General features: G+C 38.4%; 1 protein-coding gene across 3 annotated transcripts in view; it reads right to left on the reverse strand.

Annotated features, from left to right (window-relative positions):
* SPAG9 (sperm associated antigen 9) overlaps positions 1 to 10,488 on the reverse strand; it is a 37,809-nt gene extending 27,321 nt beyond the window's left edge. For all 3 annotated transcript variants that reach the window (XM_009279675.1, XM_009279674.1, XM_019472179.1), the window contains exons 1-5: positions 10,190 to 10,488; positions 5,916 to 6,069; positions 1,870 to 2,080; positions 1,248 to 1,347; positions 5 to 126 (exon numbers count right to left, since the gene is read on the reverse strand). In XM_009279675.1, coding sequence (XP_009277950.1) covers positions 5 to 126; positions 1,248 to 1,347; positions 1,870 to 2,080; positions 5,916 to 6,069; positions 10,190 to 10,350 — 748 coding nt within the window. In that variant the 5' untranslated portion in view covers positions 10,351 to 10,488. The remainder of the gene's footprint in view (positions 1 to 4; positions 127 to 1,247; positions 1,348 to 1,869; positions 2,081 to 5,915; positions 6,070 to 10,189) is intronic.
* Positions 10,489 to 19,073: the final 8,585 nt, after the last annotated feature.

Raw genomic sequence — 19,073 nt, forward strand, 5'->3', positions numbered from 1 at the left:
TTACCCAGTAAATCTGCACCTTCATCCACATCTCCAATTAGGCCAGAACCAGCAGATGACAGCTCTTCAAAGAGTGACTCTGTATTACGGTCAAATGCTTTGTTCTCTATGCCTTTGGTAGGAGTGCTATTCAAAGGATTAAAACAAGACATAAAAAAGCAGAAAGAAAACATTCCCACATTGAAGAAAGTTTTCTCTGTGTTTTTACCAGTAGTTCATTTGTTATCCCCCCAAAAAAAAACCAGAAGTAAAATTTTCAGGAGCTTTCAGTTAGAGTCCTAGATTCTATTTTCAAATACTACTTTGGCATCAAGATCCCAAACTTGAGGTAGCTGCTGATTTTGAGCTGGTCAGGATTTTAATAAATTAAAGCATATCAAGTTTTGGCGTATAGAAATTCAGCCCCGTCAGGACTTAGTCAGCCCTAACACTTAAAGAACAGACAGCTCAGCCAAACTGGAAGTCATTTAATATAACAAGAACGCAAGAGAACCAAATAGAGATCAAAGTATTCCTCTGGCCAGAAAGGGGGCTTCTTTCACACAAAGATCTTACGCCATTAACATTCACTATACAAGGTCATTTTTCCATCTGATCACAAGAATGAAACACAACGTATTTGAAGGACTTGTGGCTAGACCCTAAATTGTTCGGGACTTGCCTAGAAGATCAGGCACTCCTCCCGCTACTAAAACAGCACCTGTTTATTTTTTATGGGGCTTTAGAGCTTTTGAAAGAAATGTTATCCTTCACAAGCAAAAGCCTGCAAAGAAGCAGACTCAGGCAAAAGCATTCTGCCAACACTGGGATTCCACCACCAGAATGTGATAAATAAATGCTGCAACATTTGCAAAGCCAGTCATAAATCCAGATTTTAAAGATATGGGTGAAAACACAAGGGCCCAGCTTGGAAACTGCCAGTACCTTGAAACCTTCATCTAGGAAGAAAAGGCCTCTTGGTATAGACCCTTTGCTTGAAACATGGAAAGAATATTTAAGCATTCTTAAGTCTGCTGTAATACGAAGTACCCTGAACATTCATCAGGTATAGCAACAGAATGAAGAACTGCTGTTGCACTTAAAAACTCCTGAGGAATTTGGGGAAGTAGGGTCACAGAAGTAGGAGATTCATTATATAATGCATGATCTCAGTCCGGTAAGGTTTCTAAACAAGTCATGAGTTCAAAACCGAAGCCTGGTACCTTCTAAAATTGGTCTTCCTACTCCAATCACAACACACAACTTACCTGGAACCCTTATATCCACTGAGATCTTTATCCATATCCAACTCTGGAGTTGACTCAATGATTGCCTGAACTTCAGATTTTTCTTCATTTTCATTTCCACCTAGGGAAAAGCAAGTGGTATGTCTCCATAAAACAAAAGTCACTGTGACATATGACATTATCTACATGTAGTTGTTGTTAATCGATCACCAAATTAATAGACTCCTGTTCAAAGACTTATCAAGGTAATGAAATGAGAAGACCTATGGATTTTGATACTTTAGTACAGACACTGGAATTTCTAAGTCTCTCCTGAATTTAACTTAAGTCATCCAACAGTAGTTATTTCCCACTATTTCTGCGATCAAAACCAAGCAGATGTGTCTCTTCTCATGACTTTTTGTGTCTAGATGAGTGCCACTTCTGCTGTTTACAAGAAAATGTCATAAATAATTCCAATTCTAGAAAAATAAGGACTAAAGCCACCAATAAACAACAGACTTGTATCTCTTACCAATATTCTGTACTCCTAAAAATATTGAGTAAAAAGACATTTCTCATTTGTGGCACAACTAAGATATTTCATAACAGATTAAATATGAGGCCCATAGTAACCATATACTAAAAAGTTAAAGCAGCTCACCAGTGGACACGTTTCTTGTCTCTTGAGCTACCTGTACTTCAATATTCTTGCTTATGTCCAGCTTCTCATTCGGCATATCTGTGTCCTTTGCAAGCCCTTCAACATCTTCCTTTTGAGGAGTTTCAGCAGGCAGTACAGGTACATCTGAAGCAGCTGTGGATGCTGGAGTAGTAGATTTTGAGCCTGCTTGGCTAACATCAGAAAGCTCATCCTAAAATTGAACATTACCATTAAAAAAATGAACACAAATTAAAGTATTATTAGAAGAGTTAGGCATATAAACTAAAGAACAAACACCAAAATTGTGTTTTACTGAAGAATATGCATATGCAAAGAAACAGGAATGGAAAGAATACTTTAGGCCAGTACTGCCAAATTCTTAAATATCTTAAAACACCTTCTTAAAAAGTAGACATTGAGGCACTGATGCAGAACATGGATTTAACCAATATAAAAGTATAGTATTTGCAAGCACTTCACTCAAACTGTTTTTACGTGCTTTCCAGTCGGAACTGTAAGCCCTGGATGACATTGAGAACGAGACATTGAACAGCAGTGACTGCTTGTCCAGTCAGATTCCAGATCAACTATGGAACATCAGTAAATAGCTCCTCCTTAGAAGCTGATTCCTGGCACCAGTTTACATTGCCGTGACGCTGCATGAAGAACCACAAGCGTGGTTATGAATCCAGCTGCGGGACTCACGATCATTACTCAGACAGGGCTGCATCAGGCACTGTGTTCGAGGGCAGGCTAGACTGTGTTTGATAAAACTAGAGGCTACTACCTCTAGTAGTAATACTAGAGGTAATACTGGTAATACTAATAGCCCTTTTCTGGACCGTGTCTCCTTTCATTCACATTTTACCCCTCATTCATGACCAGAGCCATACCAGCATCCAGACGTCTTAACTATGACTTAAATAGCACGTAACAGTGAACAAGATCTCACTGCAGGTATGACAACAAATTAGACTCTTTAGGCCAATATTTTCTAGCATACAGCATTAGAGGAATCTCCTTGGGAAAAATCAAGATGAAACACTGAGACCGGTATGTGCAAAATGAAGGCAGAATGGTAAGTTTTAATAAAACATTCTTTTAGGGTTTTGGTTGGGAATCAGAGGTGAAAGCAAGGCTCCTAGACAAGTCTGTGACATTTAAAGAGGACATATCTGTTAGCTCAGGAAACCAAAACTTGTCAAGAATGAAGCAAATTTAGAGACTTTGTGAAGCATCAATGCATTGTACTGCTAGCATCCCTTTTTGAGAAGGAAGTGAAACTGAATTTTAAGGTTATTTAAAATACAAGAGAGACCTGCATATAGACACACATTCTCTCATTTGTACTTAGTGTAAGATTACTAAGAATTGTAATTTCTAAATTTTTACTTTTGGAACTTCCTGGCAAGATAAGATTTTAATTTGTGAGGTCATAGGGGGGAAAACACACATTTATGTGCATCAGCATAAATGAAAAGCTTGCATCCTATAGTGACATCCCCACATGGAATTTGCAAGCCTTAGAAACAAAATTCAGCACTTTCAAGACCTGCCTATCAATTACTTCCAGTTTTCATCCTTTTTTAGTAAATTCCAAAATAACAAATTATTAATATTTGATATTCTGACAAAGTTATTCAGAAATACAGTCAACTAACAGATGCCTCTCAAGGAATAAAACATGTACACCTACCCATAGTAATACAAGGCAAACACGACATATTAAGGCGTTAGGTCCATTCAAAAAAAAAAAAGCTACACGATTTACCCAATTGCCTTTTGAATTGGTGAAGTTCAGCCGCTGGATAATGATTCATACTTCAGCAAGCAGATACAGAAGGGAGAAAATGGTATCCCTTACCAAGGGAATCCGGAGTTCACACAAACAGGGAATAAAACCTCAACAGAGCTGTTGGCTCTGTTCAAACACTTCTACATCTTTGTATTCAAAAGGCATCCACTAACTGATGCAGCACAGACTGATCACTGACTTTCACACACAAAGCTCAAGAAAACCAGCTTGATAGTGCAAGAGAAAACAGCAGAGAACGGTCCTTTCCTTAAAGGAATTTCAAATAATCCCATCTATTTTACATTTCTGACTTTACTATCTACTGTATTTTTTTAGCTAACTCTTGGAAACTATACTGATTAAACTATCATGAATGTTTGTTCTGGAAGTAATGAAAATTAAATGCAATTCCATTAAGTGACAATGAATTAATCAAAATATCTCAAAGTCAATGCTGGGTTGACTTCGCAAGTTTGACTTTTTTGGCAATGTTGCCAGAAGACTTTTCCTGAAAAAAGAAAAGTTAGTTTAAAAATTAGATAATTAAATCTGAAGCAGTAGCTCATCTGCAATGCTTTGCAGTAATAAGCAGTGAGAATGAATGGTACATAATTGTATGTTGTCTTAACAATGACATCCAGCAATGTCACTACTGTACAAGCTACAGGATACCCAGTCTTTTTAGTCTGGGTTTCTCCAACACCTACTCTTTGTGACGCTTTTAGAGGAAACACTGACCATTAATGAAATGCTCATGCATGAATGGAAAACAGATGCCTGAAAGCAGCAGAATCTTACTTGTGCCTTGTACTTGATGTTAAAAGTACTTAGAGGAAAGAAAAGTATTAGAGGGAAAAAAGTTTCAAATTCTGGTTATGACTCCAATATATCATGTTATCCAACACGTTCACTTCAGAAGTACTTTACATTCCCAGCTAAAAAGCAAAGATGCTGCTTTGGACCTAAGGAACTTATTCTAACTAGGTTTGAAAAATTACAGTCTGTGCTGTTTTGTAAATTCTCTTTTAGCAGCGCATTATTTTGTGAAGAACTATACCAAGAAGCCTATTTTGACAAGATATAGTAACCAATATAATTTTCTGAGGGGACAGAAAGGGGATCAGACTTCCATTTATACCTCATCTCCACTTACTCTTAGTCATAACTTTTAAGTTGTACGTCAGTCAGCTCTCCTAAAGTCTGTTGATTTATTGATGTTAATTGACATAGGACAAAGGGAATAGGACAAATTCAAGATCCAAAAGTGGTCCTAGCCAAGAGTTTAAGTGACAATTTTTAGATCCAAATTCCTGTTGTCACTTTGATATGTTTATAATTAACCATTACTTACACTTCCCATTATCTCCATATGACCTCTAAGCAAAAAAAAAAGTCTGGGTTCCAATTATGTCTGGATAGTTTTTTTTAATTCTTATCAGTTTAATATTCCCCTGCTAGGTCTTAAGTTCACTTAGGAGGAAATTCCCCTCAGCTGTATGCCTTTTCAGAAATAAAAGTACATTCATAGTCTTCCAAAAAAACCTCATCAACATAAAGATATAGGGAGGCTTTACACATTCTGGGGTTCTTCACCCTGCAGATCCCTCTCCTGCTGTGCTGTTAGTGCACCCTAGTCCCGACTGCCAGATTCATCACACTCCAACACCACTCCCACAGTTTTCCATTTCTGCAGTTTGTTCTATGCCACCCTTTCACTGTTGGAACACAGAACAATTGCAGGAATTATAGCCAAGCGACACGTAAGGGAAATCATAATCACAGGCTAATTTAGGAAAGTTAGGTCATTCTCAACTCTGCGGTATACCTACGCTATACGCCTGATAGTAGGCAGAGGCTGCGTTAAGAGTACTGCCCGTGTAGTAATCAAAGCTTCCCTTCTAAAAGGATATTAAACCAGCAGACTTGTTTACACTGCCTAGTTACATATCTAATGTGTAAAGAACAAGTGACCGACCTTTGGAAAGGCTTCTCAGAAAGAAGAAACCCACTCCTGTGAGTAGGAGAACTAGCCCATATTACCACTCATTCGGAAAACGCAACCCCAACTCCGTTTCTTCCAGTAAATAAGTTCCCTCAAAGCTCATTTGAGTAAGCAACATACTTGGCTTACACAAAGATGGTTTAGGGTTTTCCCTCCTCCCCTTCAACTTCCCTTTTCTCCCCCACAAAGGATCTAACCTGTTTATGGGAGTTTCTCCTAACGCACAAGGCAGCCAAGCTGACTGCTCACCTTTAGGCTTGTGTGGGACCGTGGCTGGCTTAGCTCATGGAATTTCCAGTGCTCTGACCCAGGCGTTTCCCCCGCTTCTCTCTGAGTTTCAGGCGTAAGTAGCGCATCTCCTGGAGGTAATGGGAAGATGCCCAGCGATATCGGACGCTCCTTTCTGTTTGAAAGGGAGACAGGTTTCATCAGCCATTTCAGATGTCACATAATTTATTTTCCTGTACGCCTCTGAAATCAGCAGGGAAGTGGTAAAATTATAGGTTCAAACATTCATACATTATGCTCTATTAACTATACAATGTAGCATACACAGTTTGTATTACAGCACATAATTCCTCATTTCACATTATTTAATTGCAAATAGTCTATTTCATGGCTTTAGGCAGCAGTTATTGATTGCACCAAAGCTAATCTATAGTAAACAAGTTTTACAGAAGTGGAACACAAACAGGAGTATAAGATGAAAACATTTCCTTATTTCAGATTAAATTACAGTTTTCAGCAACCACTCTTAAAAATACCATTTGGCACCTTTTTTTTTTTTTTTTGCAAGATACAGTACCTCCTAACTTCTACAACAGCCAACAGCTAAATCATTAACTGAAGCATTTGGGAAAGTTGTAAACAATCAACGATTCTCAAAATTTACGGTATTTTTCTTCTGAAGATCACAGGAATTACATGGATTTGTATCACTGAAAAAAACTGGGTCAAGGAATTACCGATGTTAAAACTAGCCCAGCCAAAAATTGCATAGTTTTAACCAAGATCAGTACAAAACAAACTACACAAAAGCTTGTGCCAGTAAGGCAAATGACTTCATCCCAACTCTTCACCACCTCTGCTGTCTTTATCACTTCTCTATGGCAAACAACATTTGGAAATTCCAAAGCTTCGTATAAAAAAAAATCCCCAAGTCAAACTTGCTGTCAGTAGTGTGATCAGTGAACAAAAAGATTAATTCTTCCTGCTAGCGAGAGACAAAAAACATTGTGTAGAACGCAATTCATAGGATGCTACAGCCAGCCCTGAAAAGGAAAAATATCAGCCAGGCATAGAATTGAGATAAAGCAAACTATTTGTTCAGTCAGAACAATGAAACACAGAAAAAAGGACTGTAATCAACTAGCACAGCTTTAAGTACACTAAAGACAGAAGATAAAAGTGTGCACAAGAAATGGCAGAAAAATTATGCTTCTTGAGAAAGCACTGTCTGTAAGTACCCCTGCAGAGGCAATTCAGACAAAATATTAAGATTTGAGATCTCACATTTTAGCATTATAAAAAGTCAAACCACAACCACATATACTTTCTTTTGCAATGCGTTTCACAAATTAAACATAACCTAGGCAGAATTCTGTGCAGAATTAGTATCTGCATACAAGTTATATGCAAAACTATGAAACGGAATGTTGAAAAGCAAAAGGAAAAGCTAAGCACTTTTATAAATTTTTTTGGTTTTGTTTTGGGTTTTTTTTGTTTATTTAGAAGAAAAGGTAATCAAGAAGGGATTGTATTTAGCAATTAAGCAGCAAGCTCCTTTTGGTAAGTTTTACATCACCAAAAAAACCAATGTTCAAATAGCAAACAATCTTAATTGGCATGAACCTTTCCGGTACCGGTGTACAAAGATACTCCCTGTCAGAAAAGTGTTTGCAACTAATTCTCACATTGCATGTATCTGGGCCTTCCATAAATATTATTCCAAGTTACATCGTTAATTCGGAAGTAGTTTAGCAGAGCAAAGCAGGCAGCAAAGGGAGTAAAGCAAAATCAGTCAAGGTTACGAAATAAAAAGCATCAGATACTGTTCCAGCATCTGCAAACTAACTGTGCTGAAAAGTCTTCACAAAAGACAGCCACAGAATTACACTGAATGTGATTCCAGCGATTCCTGCTATTGTAACAGGTTCTGCTTTTCTTTAGATTTCCCACAACCCTAATGCGTGTGGGGAACAAAAGACACACCACATAAGCTGAGATTATGTCAAAAGACAGACTGAAACCATTTCATTGGTTAAGAAGTCCAGCAACAAAAAAAAGGAAAAAAGCAGCCCTTCAGTGGACAAGAAAGCCGGTGATAAAGCACACATTGTGAAGGGCCCTTCGCTTTGGAAAACGCCTCCCGCAGCAAGGGTTCGGAGCAGACAGATTTGCTTACTTGCAGGATATGCCACAAAGCTTATCTTCTTTGCAGTCTTCAGAAGAAAGAATTTAAACAAAATGGGTACCAAAAAGTTCACAACTGACATTTGCTTTTTTGCGGAATAGTTTTAAATAAATTTTTATAATGAACATATTTTGATGTGCTAAGAACACAGTTCAGGTGCATCGCAAGACTACACAGTAAATGAAGTTTGAAAAGGGGGCTTATTTTGCAAGTGAAGGTTATGATGTGCATGTCTCCATTAAAAGAAATTATCTGATGAGACTGAAGCAATTTCAACTTATTTCACTGGTTGTTGACCAGAAAGCAAAGAACCCCTTCTACTGCCCCAACGTCCAAGAAATATCTGAAAATATCACAGTGAGCAGAAGGCAGGCACGTGTTCTAAAAGCCTAAGCTAATATTCTGAAGTGATGTATTGAAGCATTTACAGGAACCTTTAGGATAAGCAACCAGATGCTCTGTTCTAAAATCCGACTAGTGTTAAAAAATAGAAACAATTCTTCTACAATTAGATTCCTTCATCCTCTATTTTTATCATTTTTAAATGAATAAAAGACTAAGGAACTGAGTTCCAATTCCTGTAATTCCTAAAACAAATTACTAGGGGCAGGAAAAAGCATAGCTTACCAAAACCCTTCAAATTCATTAAATATTCTCCAGGGGAGCAAAAGCACATTACAAAAAAACCCTATTTCTCAAACCATCTGACCACTTCAGTATAAAAAAAAAATCTAATAGAAGTTACTGAACATGAAGTTCAATATTTTGCCTTTTTTTTTATTGAGTTGGAATAGAAGTTGAACATGAAGTTCAATATTTTGCCTTTTTTTTTAGGTTTTTTTTTTTTCCCCCCCCCCCCCCTTCCCCCTTGTGTATTTTAATATTCATATACATTTATTATCAGTTGTTAATAATTGGTATTTCTTTTAGGTATTGATTGGCTTTAAACCTTTGGAACAACCCTTCTGTGTTCAGAGATGCAAGTTAAAAGTGTACTAACATAGAAAGTCTACATGCACCATGTTTTATGTATTTTAATATTCATATACATTTATTATCAGTTGTTAATAATTGGTATTTCTTTTAGGTATTGATTGGCTTTAAACCTTTGGAACAACCCTTCTGTGTTCAGAGATGCAAGTTAAAAGTGTACTAACATAGAAAGTCTACATGCACCATGTTTTAAGGAAGTCAATAGAAAGTCTACATGCACCATGTTTGAAGGAGAAAAAGGCACATAGCTCCTTCAGAGAACACTATTTTCCAGCATTTTTCCCTTTTTAAACAAAGTTTACTATTAAATTTACAACCACAGTTAAAGTATGTCAAGTTTTCAGGTCAGAAAACTACATCTTAAAACTTTTCCAGCTGTTTTCCACTTGTAATTATAGCACTAAAACATGTCAAGACTACTTTTGGTCACAATATTCTAATGCATCTCTGCTACTGCTCCAGGCAACTAGGACAAACAGAACGTAACTTGAGGGGGGACGGACAGAGTTGGCAGCTTGCCATACAAGTACAGAAAAAGGAGAGGATAACATTTGGCTGAACAATAGTGAATAGGCTTTAAGAGCTCTAATGTTTAAATAATGAAAGATTTTTTTTTCCCCACCAACCAATAATCGCATTTTTTTTAAAACAATGTAACCAATTAATTACTGTGGTTTTGAGCAGATCATCAATTGACTGATCTTACATAATTCTTTTGATTAAAAAAAAAAGTGAAATTTACAGCTTCAGACTGCATACATTTATGGCTACACAAGATCAGCCAAGTACCTGACAATACACTGAACGTGAGCTTTATCCACGACATTATCAGCACAGCTTTTTTTGCAGGTTACCATAAACGAATGTAATAGCTTTCTAAAAAAAAAAGATACATAAACTGACCTTGTACTTGCTTAAATAAAAGGCAATGAAATTTGAGTGTATAAAAAAATATATTGCCATATCCCAGTCCATAAATATTATGTTTACAAAAGAACTTGAAATTTATACATAATTTACATCTCTAATTTATCCTTGCTCTTTCTGTTTGAAAGGAAAACGGAAAGCAGAGAAAAAGAAAGAGCGCATGAAGCCAAGGTTCAGTAGGTCAGAGTACCTGAGTATCCTTGGTAGGTTCTGCGTCAGAGCTGGCACACCAGTAGAAATAGAAAAGTGCACAAGCAGCAAAACTGAGAGAGATACCAAGATAGCCGAATTAATGACCACCGCCCCGCCAACGAAGCCAAACACAAATAGCAGCATGCATCCAGGATTCATGGCGCTGTGCTGGCATGGTGAAACGCCGGAACCAAGAAGGCTACACAGGGGCCGAGGGTGTATCTTTGTAGGCAAAGTCTGTCATTCAGCCGCTGCCACAAAAACAATGCCATCAGCAGCAGCTTTCCACTCTTCTGCAGCAGCTCCAGAGCAATGACATCACCGCTCTCCTCCCCCTCGCGCCGGGAGCCGCCGGGCTCCTCGCAGCATCTATGCAGCGACGCAGAGACACAGCCAGCCCTGGAGTTATTCTCCCCTCCTTCCACGCAGAGTTCATAGGCTAGAAAGCTTCAAAATCTGCATAATACATTCACACAAGCCCTTAGAACAAATGGGTACCACGATACGCACCTTCACCAACCTGTACACAAAGCCATGGCAAGATATCAATTATTTTGGGACAGCTGCTGACATTTTCCCTGCCTACCCGAATGCAAACACTCAAAAAAGCTGAAATTGTTTAAGGCTAATGTACAAAGTATATCTCAACGTTTAGCAGTACAACAGCAAAAGCCTCTTTCTACTGATTTCTACACTATTCTCTTACCGCATTCCAATCATACAACAAATCTTTCCGATTCAGCCAAACTGTTGTTGCAGGATTAAAGAACAAAGTCTTGCAAACACAAATGAATGGATTTTTTTCCTTTCATTTCAGGGTGAGAGCGTAATAAATAGCTTACCTAATTCTACTGTGTGTTGTGGATTCTAGCTGATCACCCCCTGTTAGCTGATGAAGTTTGGTTCTTTCCAAGTGCTCCATATAATTGTGAATCATCTGTTTAAAATGACAGAGAAACAGCAAGAAATTTTTAATACCATTTACTTTTACTGCAACTGCATAATTCTTGGCCAATACAATATAATCTTCCCCTGTAGTGCTAAAAATAGTAAAAGCATTCAGAAACATTAAAGAAACAGGTAAAGAAAAGAGCAAAATTATACAGTGTGTAAAACCACAAACCAGAAGAGAAGCCCATAATAAATATAAAAATTTGAGAACTTACTCGTGCATTCATGCACAGGAAACATCCTAAGGGCACACAAAGTGCATGTGGTGTTACAAACGAGTTTTGAACAGAAGTGCCACGTTCAAATCCATTTCAGAGGCTGTTTAAGACCTCTATGCCCAACAGATATCAAAATTTACTATATGACACACAATACATTTCACTATAGCCTAACTGCAAAGAACTGCAAAGGTCAGACAATATGCACCTCAAATATTAAACATAATGAATCTACAAACTAAGAATCAGATTATTTCCATAGGCAGAAATACGAAGTCAGCATCTCTTCTCTTTTTTTCTGCCAACATCCAAATAAATTTAAGTTCACTTATAGAGAATACAGAAAGCTTTGGTTTTAAATTATCTAGACTGATATCTCATAAAAAGGACGGAGTGCCTGTGGATTTTTAGCACTCAAGAAGAGCTTTGCTTGCTTGCTCTCTTTCTTTTAAGAGAGACAGCCACAGGCCAACTCCTGCAGTCATGACTTAGCTAATGGACCCCGATTCCAGTAGGCCAAAGGATGATGCTACTCGGATGTAACTGATCCCGGACAGGCATGGGGGGAAGTGACAAGTACCACTGCATCACTCCAAAAGGTTAGTTCGGACATGTGTCTTTGAAATGAAAGCTGGGAAAGCCTGAAGAGAAGCCTACATGACATTTGGCATTTTTAGCATTTCTGCACTCGCATTCAAAGATGAATAGGGCACCAGGAGAAAAAAAAAAAAAAAAAAGACAGAAGGAAAGAAATCATAGGTGTATTGCAGAAGAACTTAGTGTATTTTTTTCCTGAGACATATTGAGGTCACATCTCAAAGGCTTCCTCTAGAAAAAAATACCTATTCTACAAAACTGTAATTTCTTCTGCTATTCTAGAAAGGGTATACACACACTTTTAGAATAGGGTTATTAACAGGCATTTGTACAACCAATATTACATAACCTTTTATTTGGGGGGCATCTGCATACATTAGGACTGAATTCAGCAGGACCTGGAAACCCACATCTGCATGTTACTTTCAAGTCGGGGCTGATGTGTCCAAGGCCAGTAAGCTTGACCTTCGGATGCTACTAACTTCAGTTAATATCAGCTTCTCCACAAACACTGCTTGCCAGCATTAGCTAGATATGAATATATATTCTTAGTCTGAGATTTTTTTTTGGTAGAGCGAACTGGCTTAAGACATCCTGATTGAAGGATATTCTATAAATCAGTAACTTATATGGTAAATACTGGTTACATACAGATCCTGGTTTTCCCAATATTCACCTGAACTAATTAATATAATTCAGACCCCCCCAAAAAAATCTTGCTATTTTTAAAGAAACATTATATGATATACTTTAACTGCTGTCAAAAGCTTACAAAATTTATCCTCCAACAAAATTATATAAATGCAGCATTTTCATTTTACTTGAACCATCTCATTTGCTTTCTGAATTTTTTTAATGCTTGCTCATACACAGAAGCAATCAAAAGAATTGAAAGCTCCACCTTCAACTATCCACATTTCTTGTTTTTTCCGTTTCCACCAAGCAACCAAAATTAGGTGTTCCAATGGCTCCTGTGCATAGTTTTACAAGAGTTTATCATAATCCAAATTAATTTAGAAATTCCAGGAAAAAAATAATGCATTAACTTTGAAATGCACATTAGACCATTCTGTATCCTGTTCATGTATTCCCTCATCATGCAAGGGAGATATTACTGAACAGAAGCTGACCTACTTGCAAACACTTCCATTTGCAGCACACCAACTGGTTTCTCTAAGTAAAATTTTACACAGAACATCTGTGGTGCTTTTTAGCTACTGAACAGAACTTGAGTAACTAGTACCTTTCCAGGGAACAACTAACACATAAGGAAAAAAGAGTAGGGTCAGTAAAACCCGCACAACTTCCGTGTTTTGCAAAATACATGGTTTAACCTACTTTCTTCCCTCCCCTCAATCTATTCTTTGTTTACTGAAATGTCTCATCATATTTATTACCCACATAGAGAGGCTAGAGGGCAGGTCAAATTAAAGGACTATGTAGTTTAGTATTGTTCTGCAGATCAAAATACTGCTGATGGTAAAATAAGCAAATCTGAAGGTCACATACTTCAGCATAAAGCACGTAAGCTATAGGGACACAAAAATAAGATAAAAACCAAATGTGTGCATGTGCAGTGCAGCACAGCAGCTTGTCCACAGATCCAGGCTATACACACCAGTGTTATCCCCAAAATCAGAAAAACAGTGGTACCACCATGTAAAGTCCACGGACTGCCTCGATCCAGGGTCCCAGGGATAAAAGCTGACAATACTGGAATATTGTCCACAAGCAGCAAAGTTCCTCAGCCTCCCTCTCTACCCATGGGACACGGGGGGGGGCTACACAGCTGGTGCTGTAGAGTCATGAGACATAGCACATGGATTTTCAACTTCTAGAAATCAGTTAATGAAAAGGCTGAAATAAAAAAATACTTAACTTATTGGGAATTTAGCTCACTAACTGCTCATCTACAAGAAAATTTTGAAGACTCCCTCCAAAACCACTGGGATTTGAACCAGATGACCTCCAGAGGCTCTTTTCAATCTAAATTACTCCAAGACTCAGCATATCCTTGAAGTGCCATCCTGATCCAAAGAAAAAAGTCTAATGAATTAACACACTAGAAATCTCAAGTGCTCAAAATTTGATCAAAAGTTTTGCTATGTTTTGAGATTACTCAGCTATCCAAAGAAAAAGAATTAATATTACTGACAATTTAAAAATAGATCTAAATTGAATAATTGCTCTCTGCTCAGCACAATTCTTACTGAAGTTACACTGAAAGACAGATGATAAATAAAAGGCTACATCTACCACCCTTCTCTTCAGTAAGAGTTGCAGTCAATATTTAATCATCCATAACCTTTTACTACTGACAGCTCACCTTGCTGCCCCTAAAGTCCACAAGTATTTCGAATATGACCAATTGTCCCAAGGGAGACATCATAAACACTGACCACTCTTCATCACTGTTGTAATTAAACACATTGCTCAATTACCGTTAGTTGAGGGGATAAAAGATAAGGTAATTCTTCAAAGTTTGAGTTTATGTAGTTAACAGCATTTCACAATTCACGTGTTAGCTCATTTTAGGGCACAACATGTAAAAACTGACTATAATGAGCTTTTGAAGACATTACAGCATGAATAGGAAAGTCATTCCCTTCGAATGCAAGTGATAGCAATGCAATGTCTTTCCATCTCAAAAAATACTCAGATTGGTTTCCTCATACAGCACATGACAAGTTCTGCAACTGTAGAAAGTGTTACAGGTTTTTCTACATCTTAAGCTTCAGCATTCAGTGAAAGACAATGACCATCCTGTCACTAGTTTCTATTCCTACCCTTACAAATACGACCGCTCCCAATGTACACAAGCCTGATAACTTTCTTTGTCAAAAACAAATGTGTATATACCATGTTGTGGTTATTGTTACCTGCACCTTTTCCTTAACCAGGTTGAGAGCATCTCCTTTATACCTTCCTTTCTCTTTCACTCCTCCTTCCTTTCTGTGCCAATGCTTTAACTCCCCCAGGACAGGTTTTAGTAATTCTTTCACTGTCAGACCAGGCTCTGTGCTACAGCCCTCGCTGTTCATCCTGCGGATCCAATCAGGTTTGGCACAAGTGGCTCCTCCCTTTGGGAATGTGCGACCAACTGTGTATATATAGATCTTTCTGTGTCCCACATAATCTAGATTTATTAAGGTAACAGACATTTCTAGAATCTCCTTGATTCAGTACCAAAGTCCTAAATATACTTCCACGTAACTACCTTTTACCTTTAAGGATTCATGGTGAGCTTGTCACCTAAGTAAAAGCATCATTCCCACTGGTGAGTTCGATGCATCTTTATCCACATATAAGGTGATGTTGCTGGCAGATACAATAGTATGTAAAGACGTTAAATCCAGGCTTTATACATCAAGCTGTTAATGCTTAGCGTAAGGCTTCAGAAAAAACTACTTGCTTGAACAGGTATCTAAAGTCTAATCTCAAAACCACTATGACTGGTACCCATGCTTAGCCACAACTGTAATTAGACATCTCCACTCAGCCTTCTCTTCCTGTTGCCCTATAACAGGGACTTGCTGGGGATATCTGTTTATCCAAATGAGCCTGACAAAGTACATTCCCAATGCCAGAGACAGGCTCACTGTTCTGTCACATTGTATCAGCGCAAAACACTGAGAAACTTCCATGGCCCAATTATGCTTCATTAAACTAAGCCCATGTTCTGTGTGTCAGGGAAAGAGATATCGAACCATCTTTGCCTTGTGTTTCCCAAAGGCTAAAAAGAATCACCTTCCTTAAACAGAAAAAAAAAAGTTTTATTTTGGAAATCTGTGCAGAGAAGTGCCAAGGGTGTTAGTCAACTCTCAAGTAGATGCTAAAGTACTGCTTTGCCTCAGTTTCCCAATTGAGTAGCAAACATAAAACAGTCCGCAGCCAAGCCTTTAAAAAGCCAGTGCCATAGTCATGAAGTGTGCCCCATTAACTATGCAGAAAAAGAAAATAAGACCCTTTACCTCCTACTTGGGGGGTTTGCTCTGAAAGAGTCTCTAGCAGCAGTGCATCATCTCTTTGCAACAAAGGCAAAAAGCACCAACACGTACGTGCAGAAGACAAGACTGCTTTTATACAGGTAATATAACAAGTACATTTTCTATTAAACAGAACAGTATTTCAGATAAAAGCTATAACCGAGTAATAAAATTCCTTTCTAAGTCTATAGAGCAAAGGTCCAAAGATTTTTAGATTAGAGCACTATCAACCATTCAACTTTCTAGCACGCTGTCCTTGTGGCTGCACGATCATTTCCTGCGTCTGGCCCTTTATAGCCAGAGAAAGATGGAAACGAGACTTGGCATAGTTGAATTCCAGAAGTTCAAGTTAAGGAACTCCAGCATGCTGCTTTATTGCTCCTCTGTTCTGAGGATTAGATCAGCACAAGACCAAAACAAGCTGCAAGCAGAGGAAAGACAAGGGACCAGAGCATGTTAACTAAGCAGGGAATTATGACAGGGATGTCGGAACATGTTCAGGCTGCATTCACACATTATGTTCTGACTGAACACGTTATCCTCTCCACTACCTGCTCCAAATGCCCAGCTACACTCCACCTTCCAATCTACCAACTCAACTGCTCAGGGTATCATACCCTAATCCATTTAAAATCAAGCCAATTAGCTCAAGCACAGACTTGCCAGGGGAGGAAGCTTAAGGGGATGTATTCCACTCACACTCATTAGCCCATCTCCCACTCTAGAGAGAGCAGCAAGAAAGATAGAGGCTAATTTGACAGAAGGGCGAAGAAGGCTAAAGCCTCTTCCCAGAGCTTTAACAAGTCAAGGCAGCCCTGCTGTCGGCAGCTGCAAAGACACCTTGTTGCTAGGGCAGGCTGGTGCCCTGGAGCTGCAACGCAGAGCCCTGTCTCCGGCAGGCTGAGCTCCAAGGAGCAGTCCCAGCACTCATCACAACGCACGCTGCGGGTGAGGGATTCAGTTCTCTGGTTCGCATCACCGGTGTAACTTCCCACGGCTTAATCAGTTTAAGTAGGTCTTGGTCCATTTTGACTGAAACCGTTCAGGTGAAACTCCCGTGAGCTGCTGAGCCGGCGAGCTTGCTGGGCAGTGATCTCCAGCAAAGAGGTAGCCACAAGCAGGTAGGGTTAGTGCTGAAGGAAGACATGGTTATGGAGCCCCGGTGAAGTCAAGAGTTGGAAGAGAAAGACATGCAAGTCTGAAATACTAAGCTGAGAATTAAAGAATAATGAAGGGAATGGGAGGAAGCAAATACAGGCAGAATAGAGAAAAGTTGCTAGAAATTAAGATTGCAGAAAATGCAGTCAAGTCGCATCTTTAACGCGACATCTGTCAAAGTAATCACTGCCAACCTCTTAGAGCTAAAAAAAAAAATCTTTCTAATCCTCTGTTCATTATTTGGTCAATTGAAAGAAAAACAATTGCCATTTCAGTAAGTTCCAAAGATGGATCACTTGCGAAGACAATGGTGAAGCTGATTCAGGAGGAAAAAAATATTCCTTCCTAAAAACCCATGAAAGTAAGAAAGGTTTCAGAAACAAGTACTGTGATAGACGTATTTAAGCCAATAAACTTGATAACTTAATGCTTAAAGTAGGTTGGATATTTGCCAAAATATCTTGCATTAAAAGAAAAAAGTTACTACACAGACCTAAAACACTGAATTTGTTGGGAGAAAGGGAAGCAGGAAATCACAAAGGGGATGGGGGAAGACGGGCACTATTATCAGACAGTCCTTTCCAGTCCCCAGGGATTTCAGTCCCTGACTCTTAAACACACACCAGATACCAGCATTAAAATGCTGACCTGAGACAGTCTATGACTAAAGTACATCAGGAAGTTCGTACTTTGCAAGATTGACAATGGTGTGTCTAATTGTGCTCAAAAATGTCTTTGCAAATGGAGATAAGGAGTATCTAGTTAACTTCCTGAGGTTAGGCACACAGTTGTTAAAAAGGCTCCCAACCTTTTATAAACAATCACACTCCCGGTAGCTATTCTTTGCCCCTAGCTCCCGGAGCTGAGCTTTCGCAGCCCACAAACCCATTACCCCATCAACTCTCCATGTCCTATCTTGAATATACTGTTGTATTTCAGCAGCTGCTAGCTGGTGGTCTGAGAATTTTGGGTACCTCTAGTAAGGTGTACACTTGTCACCTAAAGACAGATCAAAATCTTCATAGACAAAAACCAGAAATAACCTAAGGTAAAGGTTTTTGGTTTTAGAAGCTACGTAACATGAAGGGAGAGAGGTGAAACATTCAAAAGGAAAAAAATAAAAACGCTGGGAAACAAAGAAAGAAGGAAGTAAACATGCTGAAAGGAAGGGGCACAGAAAACATGAGACCTGATTTTAGGAGCACAGAGGTATGAATATACCATGTTAAATATAACGCTGGGAAACAAAGAAAGAAGGAAGTAAACATGCTGAAAGGAAGGGGCACAGAAAACATGAGACCTGATTTTAGGAGCACAGAGGTATGAATATACCATGTTGCATTACAACTTATTTCTTCATGAAGAAAGGACATAGTCACCTCAGTAATAATAAAGCCCAAGGAAACACCTCTCCCTGCACCAAAGAAAGTGAATTTAAGATGTAAAAGCATTTAATAAATTGGAATCAAACCAGCAGAGGTTGTTGTCCATTTTGGAGCAAAACCTACATAAAAAGATAGTCAGAACATTTCATTAGCATTTCATTAAATTAATGGTGCCCAATACATTTAGTTATCTTGAACTCTGCAAAACAGGATTCAATAAAAACCTGCGCCATTTCTATTGTGATAGTACCCATAGGTTCTAACTAAAATAAACCAAAACTTTGCAAGCACACAGTACTATGAAGTACTTCCAATTCAAAAGGATGTAAAACTTAAGTGGGCAGCATTAAGCTTGGTCACTTCTCACTGTACTTAAATTTCCAGTTTTCAACAGACACAGCATTCTAAAGCAACTATTTAGTAACAAACATGATCTTAAATACATTAGGATTTCAGTAAATATACGAATATTTTTAAGAGCTGCAGAAATCTTGTCATGCAATACTCAAGAGCTATATGCTGGTTGTGGTTCCAAGCCACATTCAGCTATTGTCAGGAAAACATACTCATCTTAAGATTGCTAAGGA

The sequence above is a fragment of the Aptenodytes forsteri genome, unplaced genomic scaffold (assembly GCF_000699145.1).
Source record: "Aptenodytes forsteri isolate BGI_AS27 unplaced genomic scaffold, ASM69914v1 Scaffold563, whole genome shotgun sequence".
NCBI classification, from domain to species: domain Eukaryota; kingdom Metazoa; phylum Chordata; class Aves; order Sphenisciformes; family Spheniscidae; genus Aptenodytes; species Aptenodytes forsteri.